Consider the following 18,720-nt stretch of genomic DNA (forward strand, 5'->3'; position numbering starts at 1 on the left):
CTGAAAAACTGGAAAAAGTTACTAAATTTTTTAATATTTCAAAAACATATAAATCCAAAGAAAACATCCCCTCAGCCAATAGGTTATCCAGATGCTCGCAAAACAATAGGCAAGTCATAATAGGCAAAGAAACTTAGCTAAAAACAGAAAAAAAAAAACGAAAAACTGCAAAAAATTAAGAAAAACAGTTCCAATTTTCGCCTTTTTTGGTCATATTTCTCAACAAAAAAGTAATTCTTACCCACAAAAACTGTAACCAATTGTTATCATAAAATTGCTCAAGTAGAAGGGGTTTCCTCAATACCCATTTGAGCCCGTAAAACAAAATAATCGTAAAAAAAACGCAAAAATTAGCCCGAAAATAAGCAAAATACATTAAAAACCTCCGAATTATCATAAAATTCATATTAATTTACAGAAACCTTCAAACCACTGCCAAAACCAGCCTAAAATTAAAACAAAATCATAACCAAACCTCTTAATCAAAACAAACGAAAAAAAACTGCTTTAAAATGCCGCACGTGAACAAAAAAGTTTCGCTCGCTTAGAGAAAATTTTTTCACACCTCAATTTCTCGCTCTCTCAAAAACAGCGGTATGAACAAAAACCACTCTCTTTTCGCTCCGCTCTTCACTTTTGTTCAGCGCCAAAATCACTCCAAATTTTTTCACGCGTTTCATTTCCCGCCTCAAAATTCACTCCAATAAAATTGACTAAAAAAAAACATAGCCGGAAGAATTCCGGAAACGACTCGAAGTAGAAATCTGACTATTCTCACTAATCAGATGCATCACCAGCATATTACCAATCGACAGACATTGTAACCAATTCACAAATAAAAGACTGGAGAAGTGGAAACTTGACAAAGAACAAAAGCAAAAAACAATATTCTCTAAAAATCCAAACAAAATTCTCTACAAAAAGATAACACGCAGCTTCCCATCCATAACTCATCGAAATCAATTAAATATATATTTGGCTTGATCAATCGCCCACCTAGTACTTGCAGAGAAACGTTGAACAACAAACTAAAAAAAGACTAAGAAAAACTCTTTAACGAATTAGAGTTTTGTGTAATTTGTTTAAATGAAAACTGCCCTGCTAAGCCTTCAAGTGCAAATTCATAGAATCCACACCTACAAAAATGCTCCCTATTGAGAAAAAGTTAAAATTAAAAAAAAACATTAAATTGGAAGAAATAGGCAAAAAACTTAGAAAAAAGACGAAGTGGCCAAAATTTGTTCTGATTTATTCGATTTTCTTTAACAAAAAGAAATCAAAACTATTATCAAACAAAATGAGAGACAGCCAAAAGAGCTACAACAACTGAATTCCACTAGAAAACTCCCCAAATGCTATCAAAGGTTGAGGAAGAATAGAAACGACATTTAAAACCAAATTGAACAAAAAACGAAAAAAAGTAAGGTGTTTTTTTAAATTTTACAAGAAAAAATAAAGCCAAATAAAGTTACTTTGAGCAAATAGAGCAAAGAATTGCTCAAGAAATATTGGGCAAGTCATAACAAGCTAAAAAAATTGTCTAGGATTGAAAAAAAAAACGAAAAAAAGCAAAAAATTAAAAAAGTGGTTAAAAAATTCTCTATTTTACTGTCATTTTTCTTCAGAAAAAAATGTTGTATACCAACAAAAATGTAATCAATTTATATCCTTGATATTCTTTGCGTAACGAGCTTCTATGCAAATTGCACTTAAAGCAGTAAAACAAAACAAAAGGCCAAAATACATTAAATTTCGTCGAAAAATCAGCAAAACTGATCAAAAACCTCCAAATTTGCATAAAACTCCAATTAACTACTTGAAACCTTCAATTCCTTTCAGAACGAGCCCAAATCCAATACAGTACCATAATCAGACCTCATAAACAAGAAAAATTTCAAAAAACTGCTTTTAAAAGCCGCACGTGAACAAAAAAATTTCGCTCGCTCAGAGAAAATTTTTTCACACATCAATTTCTCGCTCTCTCAAAAACAGCGGTATGAACAAAAACCACTCTCTTTTCGCTCCGCTCTTCACTTTTGTTCAGCAACCAAATCACTCCAAATTTTTTCACGCGTTTCATTTCCCGCCTCAAAAATCACTCCAATAAAATTGATTAAAAAAAAAACATAGCCGGAAGAATTCCGGAAACGACTCGAAGTAGAAATCTGACTATTCTCACTAATCAGATGCATCACCAGCATATTACCAATCGACAGACATTGTAACCAATTCACAAATAAAAGACTGGAGAAGTGGAAACTTGACAAAGAACAAAAGCAAAAAACAATATTCTCTAAAAATCCAAACAAAATTCTCTACAAAAAGATAACATGCAGCTTCCAATCCATAACTCATCGAAATCAATTAAATATATATTTGGCTTGATCAATCGCCCACCTAGTACTTGCAGAGAAACGTTGAACAACAAACTAAAAAAAGACTAAGAAAAACTCTTTAACGAATTAGAGTTTTGTGTAATTTGTTTAAATGAAAACTGCCCTGCTAAGCCTTCAAGTGCAAATTCATAGAATCCACACTTACAAAAATGCTCCCTATTGAGAAAAAGTTAAAATTAAAAAAAACATTAAATTGGAAGAAATAGGCAAAAAACTTAGAAAAAAAGACAAAAAGTGGCCAAAATTTGTTCTGATTTACTCGATTTTCTTTAACAAAAAGAAATCAAAACTATTATCAATCAAAATGAGAGACAACCAAAAGAGCTACAACAACTGAATTCCACTAGAAAACTCCCCAAATGCTATCAAAGGTTGAGGAAGAATAGAAACGACATTTCAAACCAAATAAAACAAAAAAACGAGAAAAAGTAAGGTGTTTTTTTAAATTTCACAAGAAAAAATAAAGCCAAATAAAGTTACTTTGAGCAAATAGAGAAAAGAATTGCTCAAGAAATAATGGGCAAGTCATAACAAGCTAAAAAAATTGTCTACGATTGAAAAAAAAACGAAAAAAAGCAAAAAATTAAAAAAGTGGTTAAAAAATTCTCTATTTTTCTGTCATTTTTCTTCAGAAAGAAATGTTTTATACCAACAAAATTGTAATCAATTTATATCCTTGATATTCTTTGCGTAACGAGCTTCTATGCAAATTGCACTTAAAGCAGTAAAACAAAACAAAAGGCCAAAATACATTAACTTTCGTCGAAAAATCAGCAAAACTGATCAAAAACCTCTAAATTTGCATAAAACTCCAATTAACTACTTGAAACCTTCAATTCCTTTCAGAACGAGCCCAAATCCAATACAGTACCATAATCAGACCTCATAAACAAGAAAAATTTCAAAAAACTGCTTTTAAAAGCCGCACGTGAACAAAAAAATTTTGCTCGCTCAGAGAAAATTTTTTCACACATCAATTTCTCGCTCTCTCAAAAACAGCGGTATGAACAAAAAACCACTCTCTTTTCGCTCCGCTCTTCACTTTTGTTCAGCAACCAAATCACTCCAAATTTTTTCACGCGTTTCATTTCCCGCTTAAAAAATCACTCCAATAAAATTGATTAAAAAAAACATAGCCGGAAGAATTCCGGAAACTACTCGAAGGAAAAAACGAACGCCCCTAACAAACATAAAACCTAGTCTACTGATTGACCACAATAACTAACATAATGCTTATCCTACTGAATAACACAAGTCACTTTAAAAAAAAAAAGAAGAACAATGAAAAAATAACTGACCAGAAAAGACGATAAAGCACGTGATAAAAATTTTACATTGAGTTGCAAGTTTAAAAACAACTTTTGGCGAAAACCCGTGAAATTGTTTTAGTTTGATTTTGTTGAATCACTGCTATTTGAAACAAAAACCAAACACAGATTTCAAGTAGAATAAACGAAGGTAAAAGAAAGGAAATGAAAAAAAACCAAAAATATTTTCTGTAAAGAAACAAAAAAAATTGGCCACAAATAATGAATCAAATACCATTATGCTGAAATCAAATCATTATTTCAAAAAACTTTTAATACTACATCTGGTCAAGTGTCCACCAATCCAAATCATTGTTTATTTATATGAGTAAAAACGAAGAACGAAAAAAATAGAAAAAAAATTAGTGTTTAAGAAAAGTTAGTGATATTTGTCATTGAAAAGTGCACTAAATATATTTCAACAAAACCTCTAGAAAAGCTCCTATCAAAAGCTTGACCACTAAAAACTTGCAAAAAGCAGAAAATCAGAAGAACTCAGCAAAAATTCCAAAAAAAAACGAAAATTTGCGGAACTCTTCATAAAAGTTACTCAATTATCTTTAACAAAATGATTCCAAACTGAAATCAAAATCATCAACACGCATCAAGGACAACTAATTTGGACTATAGGCATCCCCAAATGCTATAAAAAATTGAAGAACACAAAGGGCATTTGAAAAAAATTGAAAAAAAAAATCATAGAAAAAATTGAGCTTTTATTAATTTCACGGGAGCACATAGACCCAAAAAACGTTAATTGGAGCGATTTAGTATTGGAAGACTTCGAAAACAATAGGAAAGTTGAATAGGCTGAAAAATTTTTCCAAGTTTAGAAAAAAAACGAAAGACAGCAAAAAATTAAGAAAAATAATTCAAAATTTTTCAGTTTGTCATTTTTCTAAACAAAAAAATCGTTTCCAACCTAAGAGAATGTAATCACTTGGTATCTAAAAACTCAGTTACTAACGTGCGTCTATTCAAAGCCATTACAAAGCATTATAACAAAACAAAACGCAAAAAATTGCTAAAATTCGCCGAAAATTCAGGAAAATAGCTGAAACACCAGCAAAATGGTATAAAAATCTTATTAATGACCAAAAACTTGCGAACCACTATTAAAACAACCCTAAGCATCACACAATATCATAATCAGACCTCTAAACCAAAAAAATAACAAAAAAACGGTTTTAAAAAGCCGCATGTGAACAAAAAAATTTCGCTCGCTTAGAGAAAATTTTTTCACACATCAATTTATCGCTCTCTCAAAAACAGCGGTATGAACAAAAACCACTCTCTTTTTGCTCCATCTTCAATTTTGTTCAGCACAAAAACCACTTCAAATTTTTTCACGCGTTTCATTTCCCGCTTTAAAAATCACTCCAATAAAATTGATTAAAAAAAAACATAGCAGGACAAGTCCTGACGTACAATTCAAAGAATTTTCATTGACTAAACAAAAAACTAGACCTAGAGAGGACTATGAATGGATTGGGAAAACCATTTAGAAAAAAATCCGGTCAAAAAAATCGAAAAAACAGAAAAAATCAAAGCGAAATTGCCGCATGTGAACAAAAACCACTAGCGAGAAAGCGAATTTTTGTTCAAACACCGTTTTCTCACTCTACTTTAAATTTAGAGCGAAAAAATTTCACGCCGCAAAACCACTCGCTTTTTCGCTCCACTTCCTGTTTCGGCGTGACCAAAATCACTACTCCAATTTGACTTCAAAAATCATGAAAATGTGTGAACAGATCTTAAAAAAAAAAAGACAGCGCCCCAATACAATTCAAATTCTTTGAATTGTAAAAAGGACTTCTCCAATACTCCTCTTCGAGTCGTAAAAAGGACTTCTCCAATACTCCTCTTCGAGTCGTAAAAAAGGACTTCTCTAATACTCCTCTTCGAGTCGTAAAAAGACAGCGCCCCAATACAATTCAAATTCTTTGAATTATAAAAAAAATACGAGCGCAATAATAGCCGGCTGAGAAGATGAGGACGGCTATTAACAACCGACTTTGCTCATGCAATCAAAGCCAAAAAAAAATCTACAAAGCAACAGTTCGGGCAACAGATCCAGTTTTTAGAAAAGCAGAGAAAAATCTATCAGATTAAAGATATTGCCATACGTAAACTGACCTTATCAACCAGTTCCTCGAACGCATACTGAACTCCTTCGCGTGTTTTGGCAGATGCCTCTATGAAGAGCATGGAGTGTTTCTTGGCATAGTCCAGTCCCTCCTCCCTACTCACTTCCCTGTCCGGCTTGTCAGTCTTGTTGCCCACTAGCATCTTGACCACATTTGAGTGAGTGGAATACATGTCCAGTTCTCGCAGCCATGTTCCAAGTTGGTCGAAGGAAGAGCGGGAAGAGACATCGTATACTGCAGCGAAACAAACATTTCGAAAAGCGTTTAGGGAAGTATTTAAAGACTAACCTAAGATGCTCTTTCTAACTTTTTTCATTCTTGATGAAGTGAAAATGCACATTCGTATGAGGTATTTTTGGACCTGTTCATAGCGTGTCCCATAAAGTTGAATCAATCGAACGTTTCAGAAATATTCCTCAATTGCTACACTTTCAACATTGCTCAATTGCATGTTCTTGGCGTTTTTCGAATGTTCTATCACTCCAAATTCATGGAACGGACTATAGTTGTTCTCCATTACAGTTTGCAGCAATTATTTAGTTGTGCTTATAAGAAGCTTACGATGACTCATATCAATGATATCAGGAAATTATGCCTATATGAAACGATAAATTATGTCAGAGCAAAATCAATTACAGTTGATCAATTTTCTATAGGGACAGTGGTTTTCTATACAGCAGTTCCCTGTTTCTGACATGAATTTGATCGTTCACCCTGATTTTGGAAAATGCTTGTTCACATTGACTGCCAGTGAAACACGCTTCTTGTCTTGAACCAGTGAAATGTCATAATTTCGACTTTTGATGCTCATTTTTTTCTATTTCCGACAATACTTGTTTTTCTTAAGTGCCTTTGCAAAATGCTTTTTTACAATTGAGAAACTCTTCCTGCCTTAAATCCTCTGAAAAAAGCGGCATAGCCACATTGAGTGCCTTTCGAAACAACAAAATTTTGCCGAAACCATTGCTCCATGACAATTTAAGCCCCAGACTCAGGTGAAATGACTGAGTCAAAAATGGATTATACCAAAGAGAAAAACATAGCACGACCAGTCCTGCAAAAAAATTCAAGGAATTGGGCAAACTGAAGACAGCACTGTCAGCTTCCTTAAAAGAATAGCCTCCGATAATAAACAAACATTATGCCAAGACGTCGACGGAAGTAAACAGAACACTATAAAAATCTGTGTTATTTCATTTACCTTTCTAGAAAACAGAGAAACCATATTTTTATGTCCAACAACGTCAGAAAACCTTTACACAATGTGAGTTTAGACAGCAAACACCAACTTTCTGAAATAAAAGGGTAACAAACATTCGCAAAAACCTGTTTTTACAATGTCATTGAAAACAAGTGGCAGCAAAGTCATTAAACAAGCAGTTCCACCGCAATTCAACCACTCAACATCCATCGCAATATAGAGAGAAAGCATATACCAATTTTATTTAAAACACGAGTGACCACGAGATAAAAGTATCGAAAACAGCAGGCTTCAAAATTTCATAAATGGCATAAAATATCACTAAGGTCATAAATGGCGTCGTAAGTCAATACAATTATTAGCAATCAACTGAAAATCTTCAGTTAATTCAGATAGTTATGACTAAGTAGAGAGCAAATGAGAACTACCATTAGTGAATAAACCAAAGAATAACAAAATTGCAAAAACGGGCAAAATCCTTTTTTTACAATACTTTTTACAACAAACCGTGTCATACTAGTAAAATCTGTTAGAAAGGAGAAAAAACAAATTGACTGACACTGCTCTTTAGAGATCCTAGAGACCTGTCATTACTGACACAAATAATCTTAAAGTCGTGTAAAAAAAACCTTGTTTTGAATTGAAAAAATGTATAAGGTCACAAATGCCTAATAAAAGGGGCGAAAGAGGCATTCAGGTAATAAATTGACCGAATTTATCTCAAGAGAGCCATTGAGACCTATCATTACAAAACGAACTACAAAACAATTCACTAAAAACATCAAAAAAAATCAGTTGAATTTCATGAAGACGATTGGGCTCTTGGAAAAATCATTAGTTGGCTTTTGGGGTGCTTAAAAAACTGCATATGTCCATTATTAGAACACGCGTATCACCTTTTAAAAGTGTTTGCCATAAAAGACGAGAAAAGCAGCAAAAACAGGTCAAAATTGCCGCACGTTAAAAAAAAAATTTGCTCTCAAAAATCAAAAATCTATCAAAACACCACTTTCTCACATTATTTTAAAATAGTTTGAAAAAATGTCACGACTTAAAACTACCCGGTTTTCACTCGTCTTACTATTCCAGCATGATTAATATCACTAACCCAATTTGACATCTCGTTGACAAGAAAAAGTCAGAAGTGTCAAAATAACTTAACATAGCCGGCAGATTGCCGGAAAACAGCCGCGATAGACGCTTGTGGCCTTCATGGAATTAAAATACCTATAGAAAAAAGATAGACAGATTGACCACCAGTCCTTTAATAGACCACTAGACTTGGGTTAGATTCGGACTGTCAATTTTATGAGACACATACGGTCTATAAGGAAAAAGCCCTAAAAGAGCATTTTCAAAATTGATATTCGAAATCAAAAACTCATGATGAATACTCAAGAATTAGGGCATATAAGTTTGGCACTACTTAGATGCACACTAATGATCTTTAACTAAAAAAAATGTTCATAAAATTTAAAGTTCCAGAAGTCATTTAGAATTTAGAGCTCAGAAATCATTTTTTTAGTGAAGTAAGTCACGCAATTAACCTGAAAGCAGAAATGATGGCACGGACACAAATTTTAACTGCAAAGCAGTAGAATTTACTAAAGTCATTGAAAAAAATCCAATCCAAAAAATCGAAAAAACAGTAAAAATCAAAGTGAAATTGCTGCATGTGAACAAAAAACCACTAGCAAGAAAGTGAATTTTTCTTCAAACACCGAAGAATTTCTCGCCGCAAAACCACTCGCTTTTTCGCTCCACTTCCTCTTTCGGAGTGACCAAAATTACTGCTCCAATTTGACTTCAAACATCATGAAAATGTGTGAACAGATCTTAAAGAGAGCGCCCCAATACAGTTCAAATTCTTTGAATTGTAAAAAACCACGTTGTCCCCAACCATAGCCGCTATCGCTTCGCGGCTATTAAAAAAAGAGCGCTCCAGTACAACTCAAATTCTTAGAACTGTAAAAACCTAAGATAAGCAACTGCTGACGCGCGATGCGCAGGAAACTCAAAAATTACTTTCTAAATCTTAAAAATCTTAGTCCTGTAGATCAGTACTTTATCAAAGCACTACCTAGCTCTCGTAGTACTCTGACTTCACCGCCTTCTAATACGAGTAAGTAAAATTTCCTATCAAAGCTTGGTTACATTAGGTGGTTAAAAAACGTCAATGGGGTGGGGTGCAAGGTTGAGTGGAGTCGGTACAGCCATGAGGGGAAGGATGTAGATGGCTGTGCGGAGGTACTAGTAGTATACGTTTTGGACTTCCACGGATTAATGCAACCGTTAAAGGGAGATTAAGTGGGTCCACAGAGGTCAAAATCATTTTCAAAACAGAGGACAAAGTTCAAAACATTTTCATTGACTAAACAAGAGGCTGGACCTATAATGGACAAAATGCATTGAGGAACATGAAACCAAAAACCACAATCGAGACAGCGAATTTTTGTTCAAACGCTGTTTTCTGTGTAATTACTCGCTGCGGAGCAGCATAAGGCTTTTTAGTCTGCAATGCATAAACAGTAGCCTGTTTTCATCTGTCCTTTTTCTATTATTCCCCATATCTCAGACGGTTCATTTTTGCACTACGAAATTGGAGATAAAATTCAAACCGAAAAACCACTCGCTTTTTCGCTTATCATCCTGTTTCGTCGTAACCAACCTCACTTCTCCAATTTGACTCAAGAAATTATGAAAGCGTGCGAACAGATCAAAAAAAAAGAAAGCGGGAAGAATGCAGAACAAAAATTAGTACTCACTCTAAAAACATTAGGAAACTTCATCTATTTTTAAGATAGTAGAAGTAAAGATACAAAAGCCATATATCTGCACATAAAAATTTGGGCAAGACATATAAATCTCATCAACACTTCATTTTTCAAAGCAAAAAACGAGTAAATTACAAAAATTGCATCGAATTGCTCTTTTTTGTCAATTTCCATGAAAACAGCTTTCTGCCAAAAAAAGTTAATTCAATTTGTATTTGACAGTGCCTATAAGCACTAGGCTTCAATTAAGGTACTAATAAATTCAATAAAGCAGTACTGGGCTATAAAGTGCAGAAAAAATTCAATACCGCAAAATTGACCCTAAAAAATTTACATTTACCAAAAAGCTTCATAACTCTATCAAAACAATCCGAAAAACGTTACTAGAGTCTACATTAACCCATTAGACACCATTATAAGGTTAAAACTGAAAGAAAACAGCTTCAAAAAGCAGTACGTGTACGTAAAATTTTGCTAGGAAAATTGTTTTACATCTACATTTCTTACTCTGTTTCAATAGTAGGAGAGAACAAAATAGCCACTCTTTTTTCTTTGCTCCTCTAACTTGATCCAAACAACTTTTTAAAAATTTATTTACTCCCTGAATTTCAGGGTTCGTTTGCTCGCTCACTCATGATATACGGAAACGTTTCAAAGAGTCGTCTCTGACTTCCAGTCCACTATTACTGATGAAACTACGAAAATGCACATTAAAGTCTGTGAACATCAATTTAAAGTCGATTAATGAAATAATTTGCCCCAGAAACACACCGAACTAAGAAAAATTCAACTATATAACAGAAAAGCAATTGGAAAAGAAAACATTTCTTCGAAAAACCCGAGAACACTCAAAAAGGAAAACCATAAAAGGCTCAGAAAACTCTCTTGTTCTGAGGAAAAATGGAAAAAGTGCAAGAAATTAACAAAAAAAAAGTTACAAACATGTATTTCATGTCAATTTTCGCAAAAACACTGCTTTTTTTGCCCGCCTAGCCATTTCCCAGGGAGTGAAAAAAAATCGTATTAATTGCCAAAACTTTCAAAACACTATCAAAACCATCCAAAAATCATTAGTATAGTCCATTAAACCTATTAACCAACCCTAAAAAAGTTAAAACCAAAAAACTGCTTGAAAATGCCGCAAGTGATCAAAAATTTTCGCCCGCTTAGAGGAAATTTTTACACCTCAATTTCTCGCTCTCTCGAAAACAGCGGTATGAACAAAAAACCACTCTTATCTCTCAACTCTCCAATTTTGTTCAACACTCAAACCACACCACTCCCAAATTTTTCAAGCGTTTCATTTCTTGCTTCAATATTAATTCTAAAATTGACTTTTAAAAGGACACTTCTCTTCGAGTCCTAAAAAGAGACAGCACCCCAATAAAATTCAAACTCTTAGAAAATGAATTGCAAACTCTAGAATTGCAAAAAACATCAGTACATAGCATCCACAGGTCGGAAACTTAAAATGTAGTATTAAATGACAATATTTTCAAATCAATCGCCAAAAATGGAAGCCAAAGCATCAATACTTGAGAGTTTTCGACAGAACTCTGATCTTTGTCCACGAGATACGAGAAGAGGACTCTCAATGAGAACGTGCCAGCTTCGTCGAAACTCAGCTTCTTTGAAGAAAGCTATATGGATCAGTCACTACAGTCTTCGTAGGCTTAATAGTTGCGGCTCGATTTTCAAACTGTAATTCTGCTAAGTTGGCAAGCATTTTGATTGCATCTGAATGACCGAATGGATGTGTGTTTGAAACTAGAGAGGGGAGGCCAATTACGTACAGTACGCCACAAGACGGACCATTGGTTGACACCGCTAGCAAGATGGTCCATCTCTGATTGACTGTTGTTGTAGCTGTCGCGCAGAGCTTTAACCCGCAGGTAATTTTGGCGGGATACAGGCGCTTATTGCCGTTTTTAACTGGTACCCTAGTTGCATTTGTATTATAATAATAGGTATATTAGTATGTGTGACTGCCTATCCACAACTTGCTTGTGGTGCGGCGACCTTTCTGCATATACGCCGTGGTGAATGACATGCGATCCCCGGGTTAGGGGCACCAGGAGGGGCATCGTCAACATCAGGTGAAAAGGACAAGAAAGGCGGATTATTCTGTGCATTGTGGTCGTGTAGGACTGATGGAGTTAAGTCCAGCCATTTGGCTACCTCAACGGGTCTTTCCCACAGGTCAATTAATTTCGTGTCCGTGGTGATCTTCCTGCAGTTGAAAATGTGGTTTAAGTCATGTGGTGCTACATCACATTTGGGACAGCGGTTATCAACATTGTCACAGATCCTACTCAAGTAAGAGTTTAGCAGGGGACAGTATCCAGTTCAGTTGTGCCAGTCGGTTAAGTGCAATTCGTGGCAACGTTTGTTCTGCTATCTTTGGTGATTGTGTACCTAGTTGCTTGCTTTCTTTGTTCAACTTGGACCGTGTGTTGGTGGATACATTTGAGCGCATTTTTGTATTCTTTGCGATTTAATTGCTCTTTTTTGTTTGTGTTGCTTCACGCGGTCCTTATAACTATTATTTAGTGTTGGTCTTACGGGACGAGAACGGGTTGAAGAGGTTGTTTCATGATCAGCACAATGAGCTCTGATAACTGCCGTCTAGGAATTGCTCTGCTAACATTTCAGTGTGAGCTTTGACAGGCAGCATTTCACCCTCATCGTGTTAGTCATTAGTGTCAGTCATTTTTATACAGCCAGTAATTGTGCGAAGAGCAATGTTTTGCTGCGTTTGCAGATGGTTCCAATTTGTATTGCTGATTGTGGAAGCCCAAATGGGAGCACCATGCAGCCCAAATGGGAGAACCATATCTCTTTTGTACAGCCCCAACCCCTACCAGCAATCTTTTTCAGTATGTTATTGCCCTTTTGTTAATTTTCTTTATTGTTTTTTAAAAGTTCTCCATAATTGAGCATACTATCGAAGTCAACACCAAGTACGTTGACTTTGGACTTTACTGGCATTGGTGAATTGTTGATAGTAAGGTGTGGGTCAAACTTGGCCTCCTTGCTCCAGGTTGTGAACACAGTTGAACTTGATTTTTTTAGCAGATAACTTAAGTTTTCTAGAGTCTAGCCAGTCGTGTAAAATATTTAGGTATGGAGTTATTGTGTCACGTAATTTTTCAACCTGTGGGTGAGATGTAGTTAAAGTTATATCATCAGCGTAAGGCGTGATGTTTATACTTTTGGGGGTAGAGGCAGCATGCTCATGTAGATGTTGAAGAGCATTGACGATAATACACCCCTTGGGGGACACTGTTTGACTTTTCACCACTTTGAATTTTTATTAATATATTCTAAGTAAGAAAATCTGCCCTGTAAGTATGAAGCAACCCATCCTTTAGTGCTGTTCCGTAGTGGTGCCTCGAGTATGTCTCTTAGTAGTAGGTTTTGATCAACCGTGTCGAAAGCGGCGTTGAGGTCTAAACTACTTGTAGAGTAGGGTTGCAGGGTTTCTTTTGATTAAGGCTTTTTTGTATATTGTTGGTGAAAATATTGAGAGCTGTTGTTTTGGAGTGCTCAGGTCTAAAGCCATGCTGATGTTCTTTTAGTTGATATTTTATAAAGTTCTGATTGACTGTCTCCCTATTTGACGCAATTTTTTGGGGTTGCTGAAGAAGTAGCTTTTCAAGAGCATCAGCATCTAGTGGCGGATAGCACCTTAGCTAAATTATTTCATCAGCCACTTGTTCGAGACCTCTTCGACGCTTTCCAGAAATTTAAACGAAGTATTATATCAGTTCTGTTGTTTCTTTTTCGTCCAGCTTTCGAAAGAGCGCATCGATAGAGCAGCATTTCCATTACTCCTGATCTCTGAACGCCAGAGTCAGTCGCTTCAAAAGTAATTTTTTTCTGCAGTGGAAAAGTATCATTTATTTCTGCAGTGGAAAAGTATCATTTATCTTACCGCTCCTTCCTTTTTCGCACCACTTCCTGTTTAGGCGCGACCGAAATCACTTTATGTGTGAACAGATCTTAAAAAAAGACAGCGCCCCAATATAATTCAAAATCTTTAAATTGTAAAAACGTACCCGGAAAAAAGTTGTCTCTCCGAGTCAGTTGCCTCAAGGGGAACATTGCATTGGTAATTTTTTTTCTGCAGTGGAAAGGAATGTATGTCTCTAAAGCGGAACTGCAAATAATCTCCCACTTGTAAAAAATCTATCTCAATAGAAAATTTCAACAACCAAAGGCAGCTACACTTTTTGAAACTTAATATTAAGTTAATTCCTCAACACAAAAAAAATTAACGTACAATTTTTTTGCTATTTTGATATGACTAAAATAGAAAAACATGACTAAAGTCAGAAGAACTGCTCTCGAACGACAAGAGGGAGCTGGAAACTATTGCAGCCTGATTTAGTCGGGGGGGGGGGGGGGGGGGTAACTGAAATCACTTAGGAGGTCATTAAATGACGTCTTTAGTGGTTATCATATAACACTGTAAACACTGATAAAAATTAAAGCGAAAACGTGAACAAACTTTGGCGTACATTTCATTTGACTTTTATTAGAAAAAAACTGCCGCAAATTGCGTCCAGCTGCTGACTCTTCTGAATGAGAATATTAGATCATGCAAAACGAAAATTCAAATACGCAAAAGTCAAGCAAAAATTTTGCCTAGAAAAGACGAACAGATTCACAATAATTGCTTCAAACTTCGTTAGAGAGCAATTAAACAGCTGACAGATTGCCAGAAAATAGTTGCAACACTTTGGTAGATCTGCAGTCTCTCAAATACATAGTAAAAGAGGGAGTCATTCTTTGAGAGTGGGGTAAGTTGTGAATGACCAAAAGCTAAGTCACACGATCAAAAACAACATAAGAGTGAAAACAGACTTCAAGTACGCAGCTCAATCGAAATAGCTACAACAAAAAGTAGACTTGAAAAATCTGACCTTATGTGGTCGTAACAAAAATCCTGACCAAATACAAACATAGCAGGACCACTCCTGACACATTTCAAAGCATTGCCATTGACTAAACAAAAGAACATAACCGACTAAACGTCGTAAGAATTGCTCTCGAACGACTAGTGGGAGCTCTAATCAATTGCAACCTGCTTCAGTCAGGGGGGGAGTAGGGAGGGAGAGGTTAAATGGGACTAAGAAGTTCAATAGTGGGCTTCAAATAACCACATTAGCGGTTAACATATACCACTATTAAGATTTAAAGTTAAAAATGACACCAGATTCGGCGCACTTTTCATTTGATTTTTAGCATTAAATTGCCACCAATTGGGATAAGCTGCTTAAAATTGTGATTGAGAGAGAATTTTAGATCACGCGAAAAGCAAAACGTCAAGGGCATAAAAGTCACTCGAAAAGTCAAAATTGTCAAGCGAAAATTTTGCATAAAAAGACACACACGTTTACAATAATTGCTATGAACTTCGTTCAAGAGCAATTAATTAGAACTAGAAAAGACAATACATGGATTGGAAAAAACTAGACGAAAATGTGATTATATTAGAAATAATCAAAGGCAAATTCCAGCATGTGAACAAAATCAAAACACAGAACACATTTTGGTTTGAAATTGAGTGCTTTGAAAATGGAATGAGAACTCACGCCGCTAAACCACTCCTCCATTTTTCGCACAACTGCCTGTTGAGTCGCGACCGTGTGAGAACTTCATGTGAGAACAGATCTTTAGAAAAGACAGGGCCCCAATACGATTCAAAATCTTTGGAGTTGTAAAACATACCCGGAAAAAAGTCTTTGGAGTTGTAAAACATACCCGGAGACAAAATTTAATAAAATTAATAAAACAACTTGTTAATAAAAGAAGTTTAAAAAGCCCATAAAACTAACTGATTTAAAAATTGTAAAAAGCAAGTAGAACTATCACCAAAAAACTCATATGCAATTGGTAACATCAAACTGCTCACACAGCAAAAGTCGAGTCTGTTTAAGCTCTCAAAATTTTCTAATTTTGAAAAAAAAATGTAAATACTTTAAGAAATTGGTCAAAAACAGTTACAAAAATTATCAATTCTCCGTAATTTTTCTTATTAAAACACTATTTTATACAATGAAACCTGTTACTATTTGGTAACCAGAAATCATTTGAGTATTAGTCGTTCAGTTAGTTTCCAATGAACGCGATAAAACTAAACAATGGCCCAAAAATATATCAAATCTAAATTAATCAAAAAAGACAAAGGAAACAGAACAAAATTCATATGCAAAAAAATTTATGTTACCAAAACTTAGCCTCGTGAATATTTGCAGAAGACGAAAGTCAGTCAAGACTTTCAAAAGTGAATCCAGCAAAAGCTCATTATATTAAGAAAATTTGCAAAAAACTAAAAAATAATTCAGAAATAAAAGCAGATCAACTAAAACTACAAGTTTTAGGAAAAAGATAGAATGATGCACGAAAAAGAACGTGGAGAATACAGCCAATTTAAAAAAGATCAAGAAATTAGAAATTTTTGAAAATTAAAAATCAAAGTTAAAAAAATGAAGTAGAAAAACAAGGACTTCTAATTATTAACTTCGAGGCTCAAAAAATTTAGATATCCACCCACCTGCCTTAAAGTAGAAAAATGTAAAACAAAAACCTCAAGCTAAAAAAGAGGCATTCAGTTCATGTCTTATCAAAGGTACTTTGCCATCTATACTGATTTGGTAGAAAAATCTCAAGATCCATAAATGAAGAAATTGATGAAAAAGCCGAAATCTAACTAAAAATTGATTTTAAAATATTCCCATTTTGCACTTCAAGTGCATTGTTAGGCTCTCAAGTACATTTTGGTATCAATTTCAGAAGGCTACACATTATTACAGCACCGATCAAAACTTATTTCTACAAAAAAAAAAACAAAATTAAAATTTAAATAATGGGCCGCATGGAAAAACGTCTAAAAACTCATCTATGAGCCATTCTCTCAAAAACACTTTTCAAAGAGAAAAAGTCATCCACTGAAAGCAGCACACGATCAAATAAATTCTCTCGCTTCAAGAAAAAAAAATCAGTTCACAGGGCAGTGACTCTCACTTTCAGGTGAAAACGTCGTTTCAACAAATAGTATTTCAGTACTTCTCAGAAGAAGGCCGATAAAAGCCCGAGCCATCACTTTGCGGCTATTAGACAGATTTTTTTCTGACATAATTTTGAGATTTCATGAAATATAGAGAGAACAAAGACTTGCTTTATCTTATGAACTTGGTCAAACTTTTAACTTATATTCTCCTTCAGCAACTTGAACGAATAGCAAAAACAACTTTGAACAACGTTAAGAGAAATGACTGTTTTCATTCACTTAAAAGTATCGCTAAAACTTTTTGGATGACAGTTGGCTGAGCTTAAATATCATTAAAAGTCGAACAAAAGAATTGTGTGGAAAAAGAACTGTACCTAAGATACATCCTTGAGCGCCTCTGTAATAGCTGGGGGTTAGAGTGCGGAAACGCTCTTGACCGGCGGTATCCTAAAACAGCATTTCAAAAATTACTTATTGCTGACCATCAGAAGCAGACTGGATTATTTAAAAACTGAGGTCTTTCCCATTGTAGCCCCCCATTATGGTATACTTACTGTGTATGGGGGCTATAATGGGAAAAAACCCAAAAACTGTTACCCAAATTGCGAGTTTTGTTGAGTTTCCATTCACAGTCAAATTTGTGACCTTAAAATCAACTCCTATGGTTGCTGCATGGTCAGGGTCGAAGTTATCATCTGTAAATCGGAGTAGCAAACTAAAACAAAAATGGTTGCCAAATCAAGTATATTTCTGTCAATTCTCAAGATCCAACATCTCCAACCTTGATTTTCCAACACCACTATCACCAATTATTAAAAGCTTCAAAGTGGTGATGGGAGTGTCTGACGATTCCATAGAGGTATCGGAAAGAATATTCAGTCTCTCTACTTTGCAGCGACAACACACATTACACTCTTAAATTTACTCATCAGCAACTAACTGTCTCATCCCCAAAAGTGAACGGTTAATGAATTCGATCGCATTTCTCAGCAGACGTTTCATTTTGAATTTGAATAGGTTTGAAAAAAAATTATAAGCCGCGTGATACTTTTTAAATACTTCATAGCAGTTAAATACTTTTTACCCCAGTAAGCTTCTTGGGGTGGTTTGCCCGATAAAGCAGTTCAGTCTGTCACCCCACAAGTTTTCTGGGGCGGTTTACATGTGAAAACACTTGTCTCAAAGCATTCTCCAACGCAAGTTTTTCATTCACAAGTCAAATGGGGAACAGAAAGGTGGCAAAATAAGTGACTACGCGTCAAAACTCCTGCAATTTAAACTGCAAAAATTACTGCATTAACAGCTTCTCGTTTCACGTTGCATGTAAACAATAGTCCCATGAAAATTTAATGGAGTTGCCCAAGATAGATGGTGGTTTATGGGCCTGCGTGGCTAGTAGAGTAAACGTCACAGGTCATGAAGACAGCCAAATTGAAAGTTTACAGAGTAATTTTCAAGAAAGCGTAGCTGGCATAGGAAAGGATTTGCAAAAAGAGATTAGTGAACTAAAAAACGAAAAACTTGTTCATACGAAAAACTTTGCAGCAGTTCAAAAATTGATTATGTTATCAATGCATTCTCGTACAAGTTCACTTAAAAGACCTGCGCACTTCAAGGACCTGGTAATTTCATTTTCAAACTCTTATTGTGGGTACTTTGGCGGATTACTTTGGTTTGATTCTTATTGTGGATTACTTGGGTACTGTTCTGCAGAAATGTACTCAGAAGTTTGCACCACCTGCAAAGAGATCAATTCGAACTGAAAACAAATCAAGATTTGAAAAAAGATCGTCAATTAAAAACTTTCTCACGAACGTTTTCGAACTCTGAGTTCAACGTCAGGTTACAAAGAATACAAAATGCTAAAATAAAAAGCCAGA

At 35.0% G+C, this 18,720-nt stretch overlaps 1 protein-coding gene across 1 annotated transcript in view; it reads right to left on the minus strand.

Moving 5' to 3' along the window:
• LOC142353939 (ras-related protein Rab-18-B-like) overlaps nucleotides 1-18,720 on the minus strand; it is a 476,381-nt gene that overhangs the window by 3,800 nt on the left and 453,861 nt on the right. The window contains exons 2-5 of the mRNA XM_075406171.1: nucleotides 17,622-17,754; nucleotides 17,438-17,555; nucleotides 17,215-17,287; nucleotides 5,840-6,084 (exon numbers count right to left, since the gene is read on the minus strand). Coding sequence (XP_075262286.1) covers nucleotides 5,840-6,084; nucleotides 17,215-17,287; nucleotides 17,438-17,555; nucleotides 17,622-17,695 — 510 coding nt within the window. The 5' untranslated portion in view covers nucleotides 17,696-17,754. The remainder of the gene's footprint in view (nucleotides 1-5,839; nucleotides 6,085-17,214; nucleotides 17,288-17,437; nucleotides 17,556-17,621; nucleotides 17,755-18,720) is intronic.

Source organism: Convolutriloba macropyga, chromosome 15 (genome assembly GCF_964194025.1).
Source record: "Convolutriloba macropyga chromosome 15, txConMacr16.3, whole genome shotgun sequence".
Classification (NCBI taxonomy): Eukaryota; Metazoa; Xenacoelomorpha; order Acoela; family Convolutidae; genus Convolutriloba; species Convolutriloba macropyga.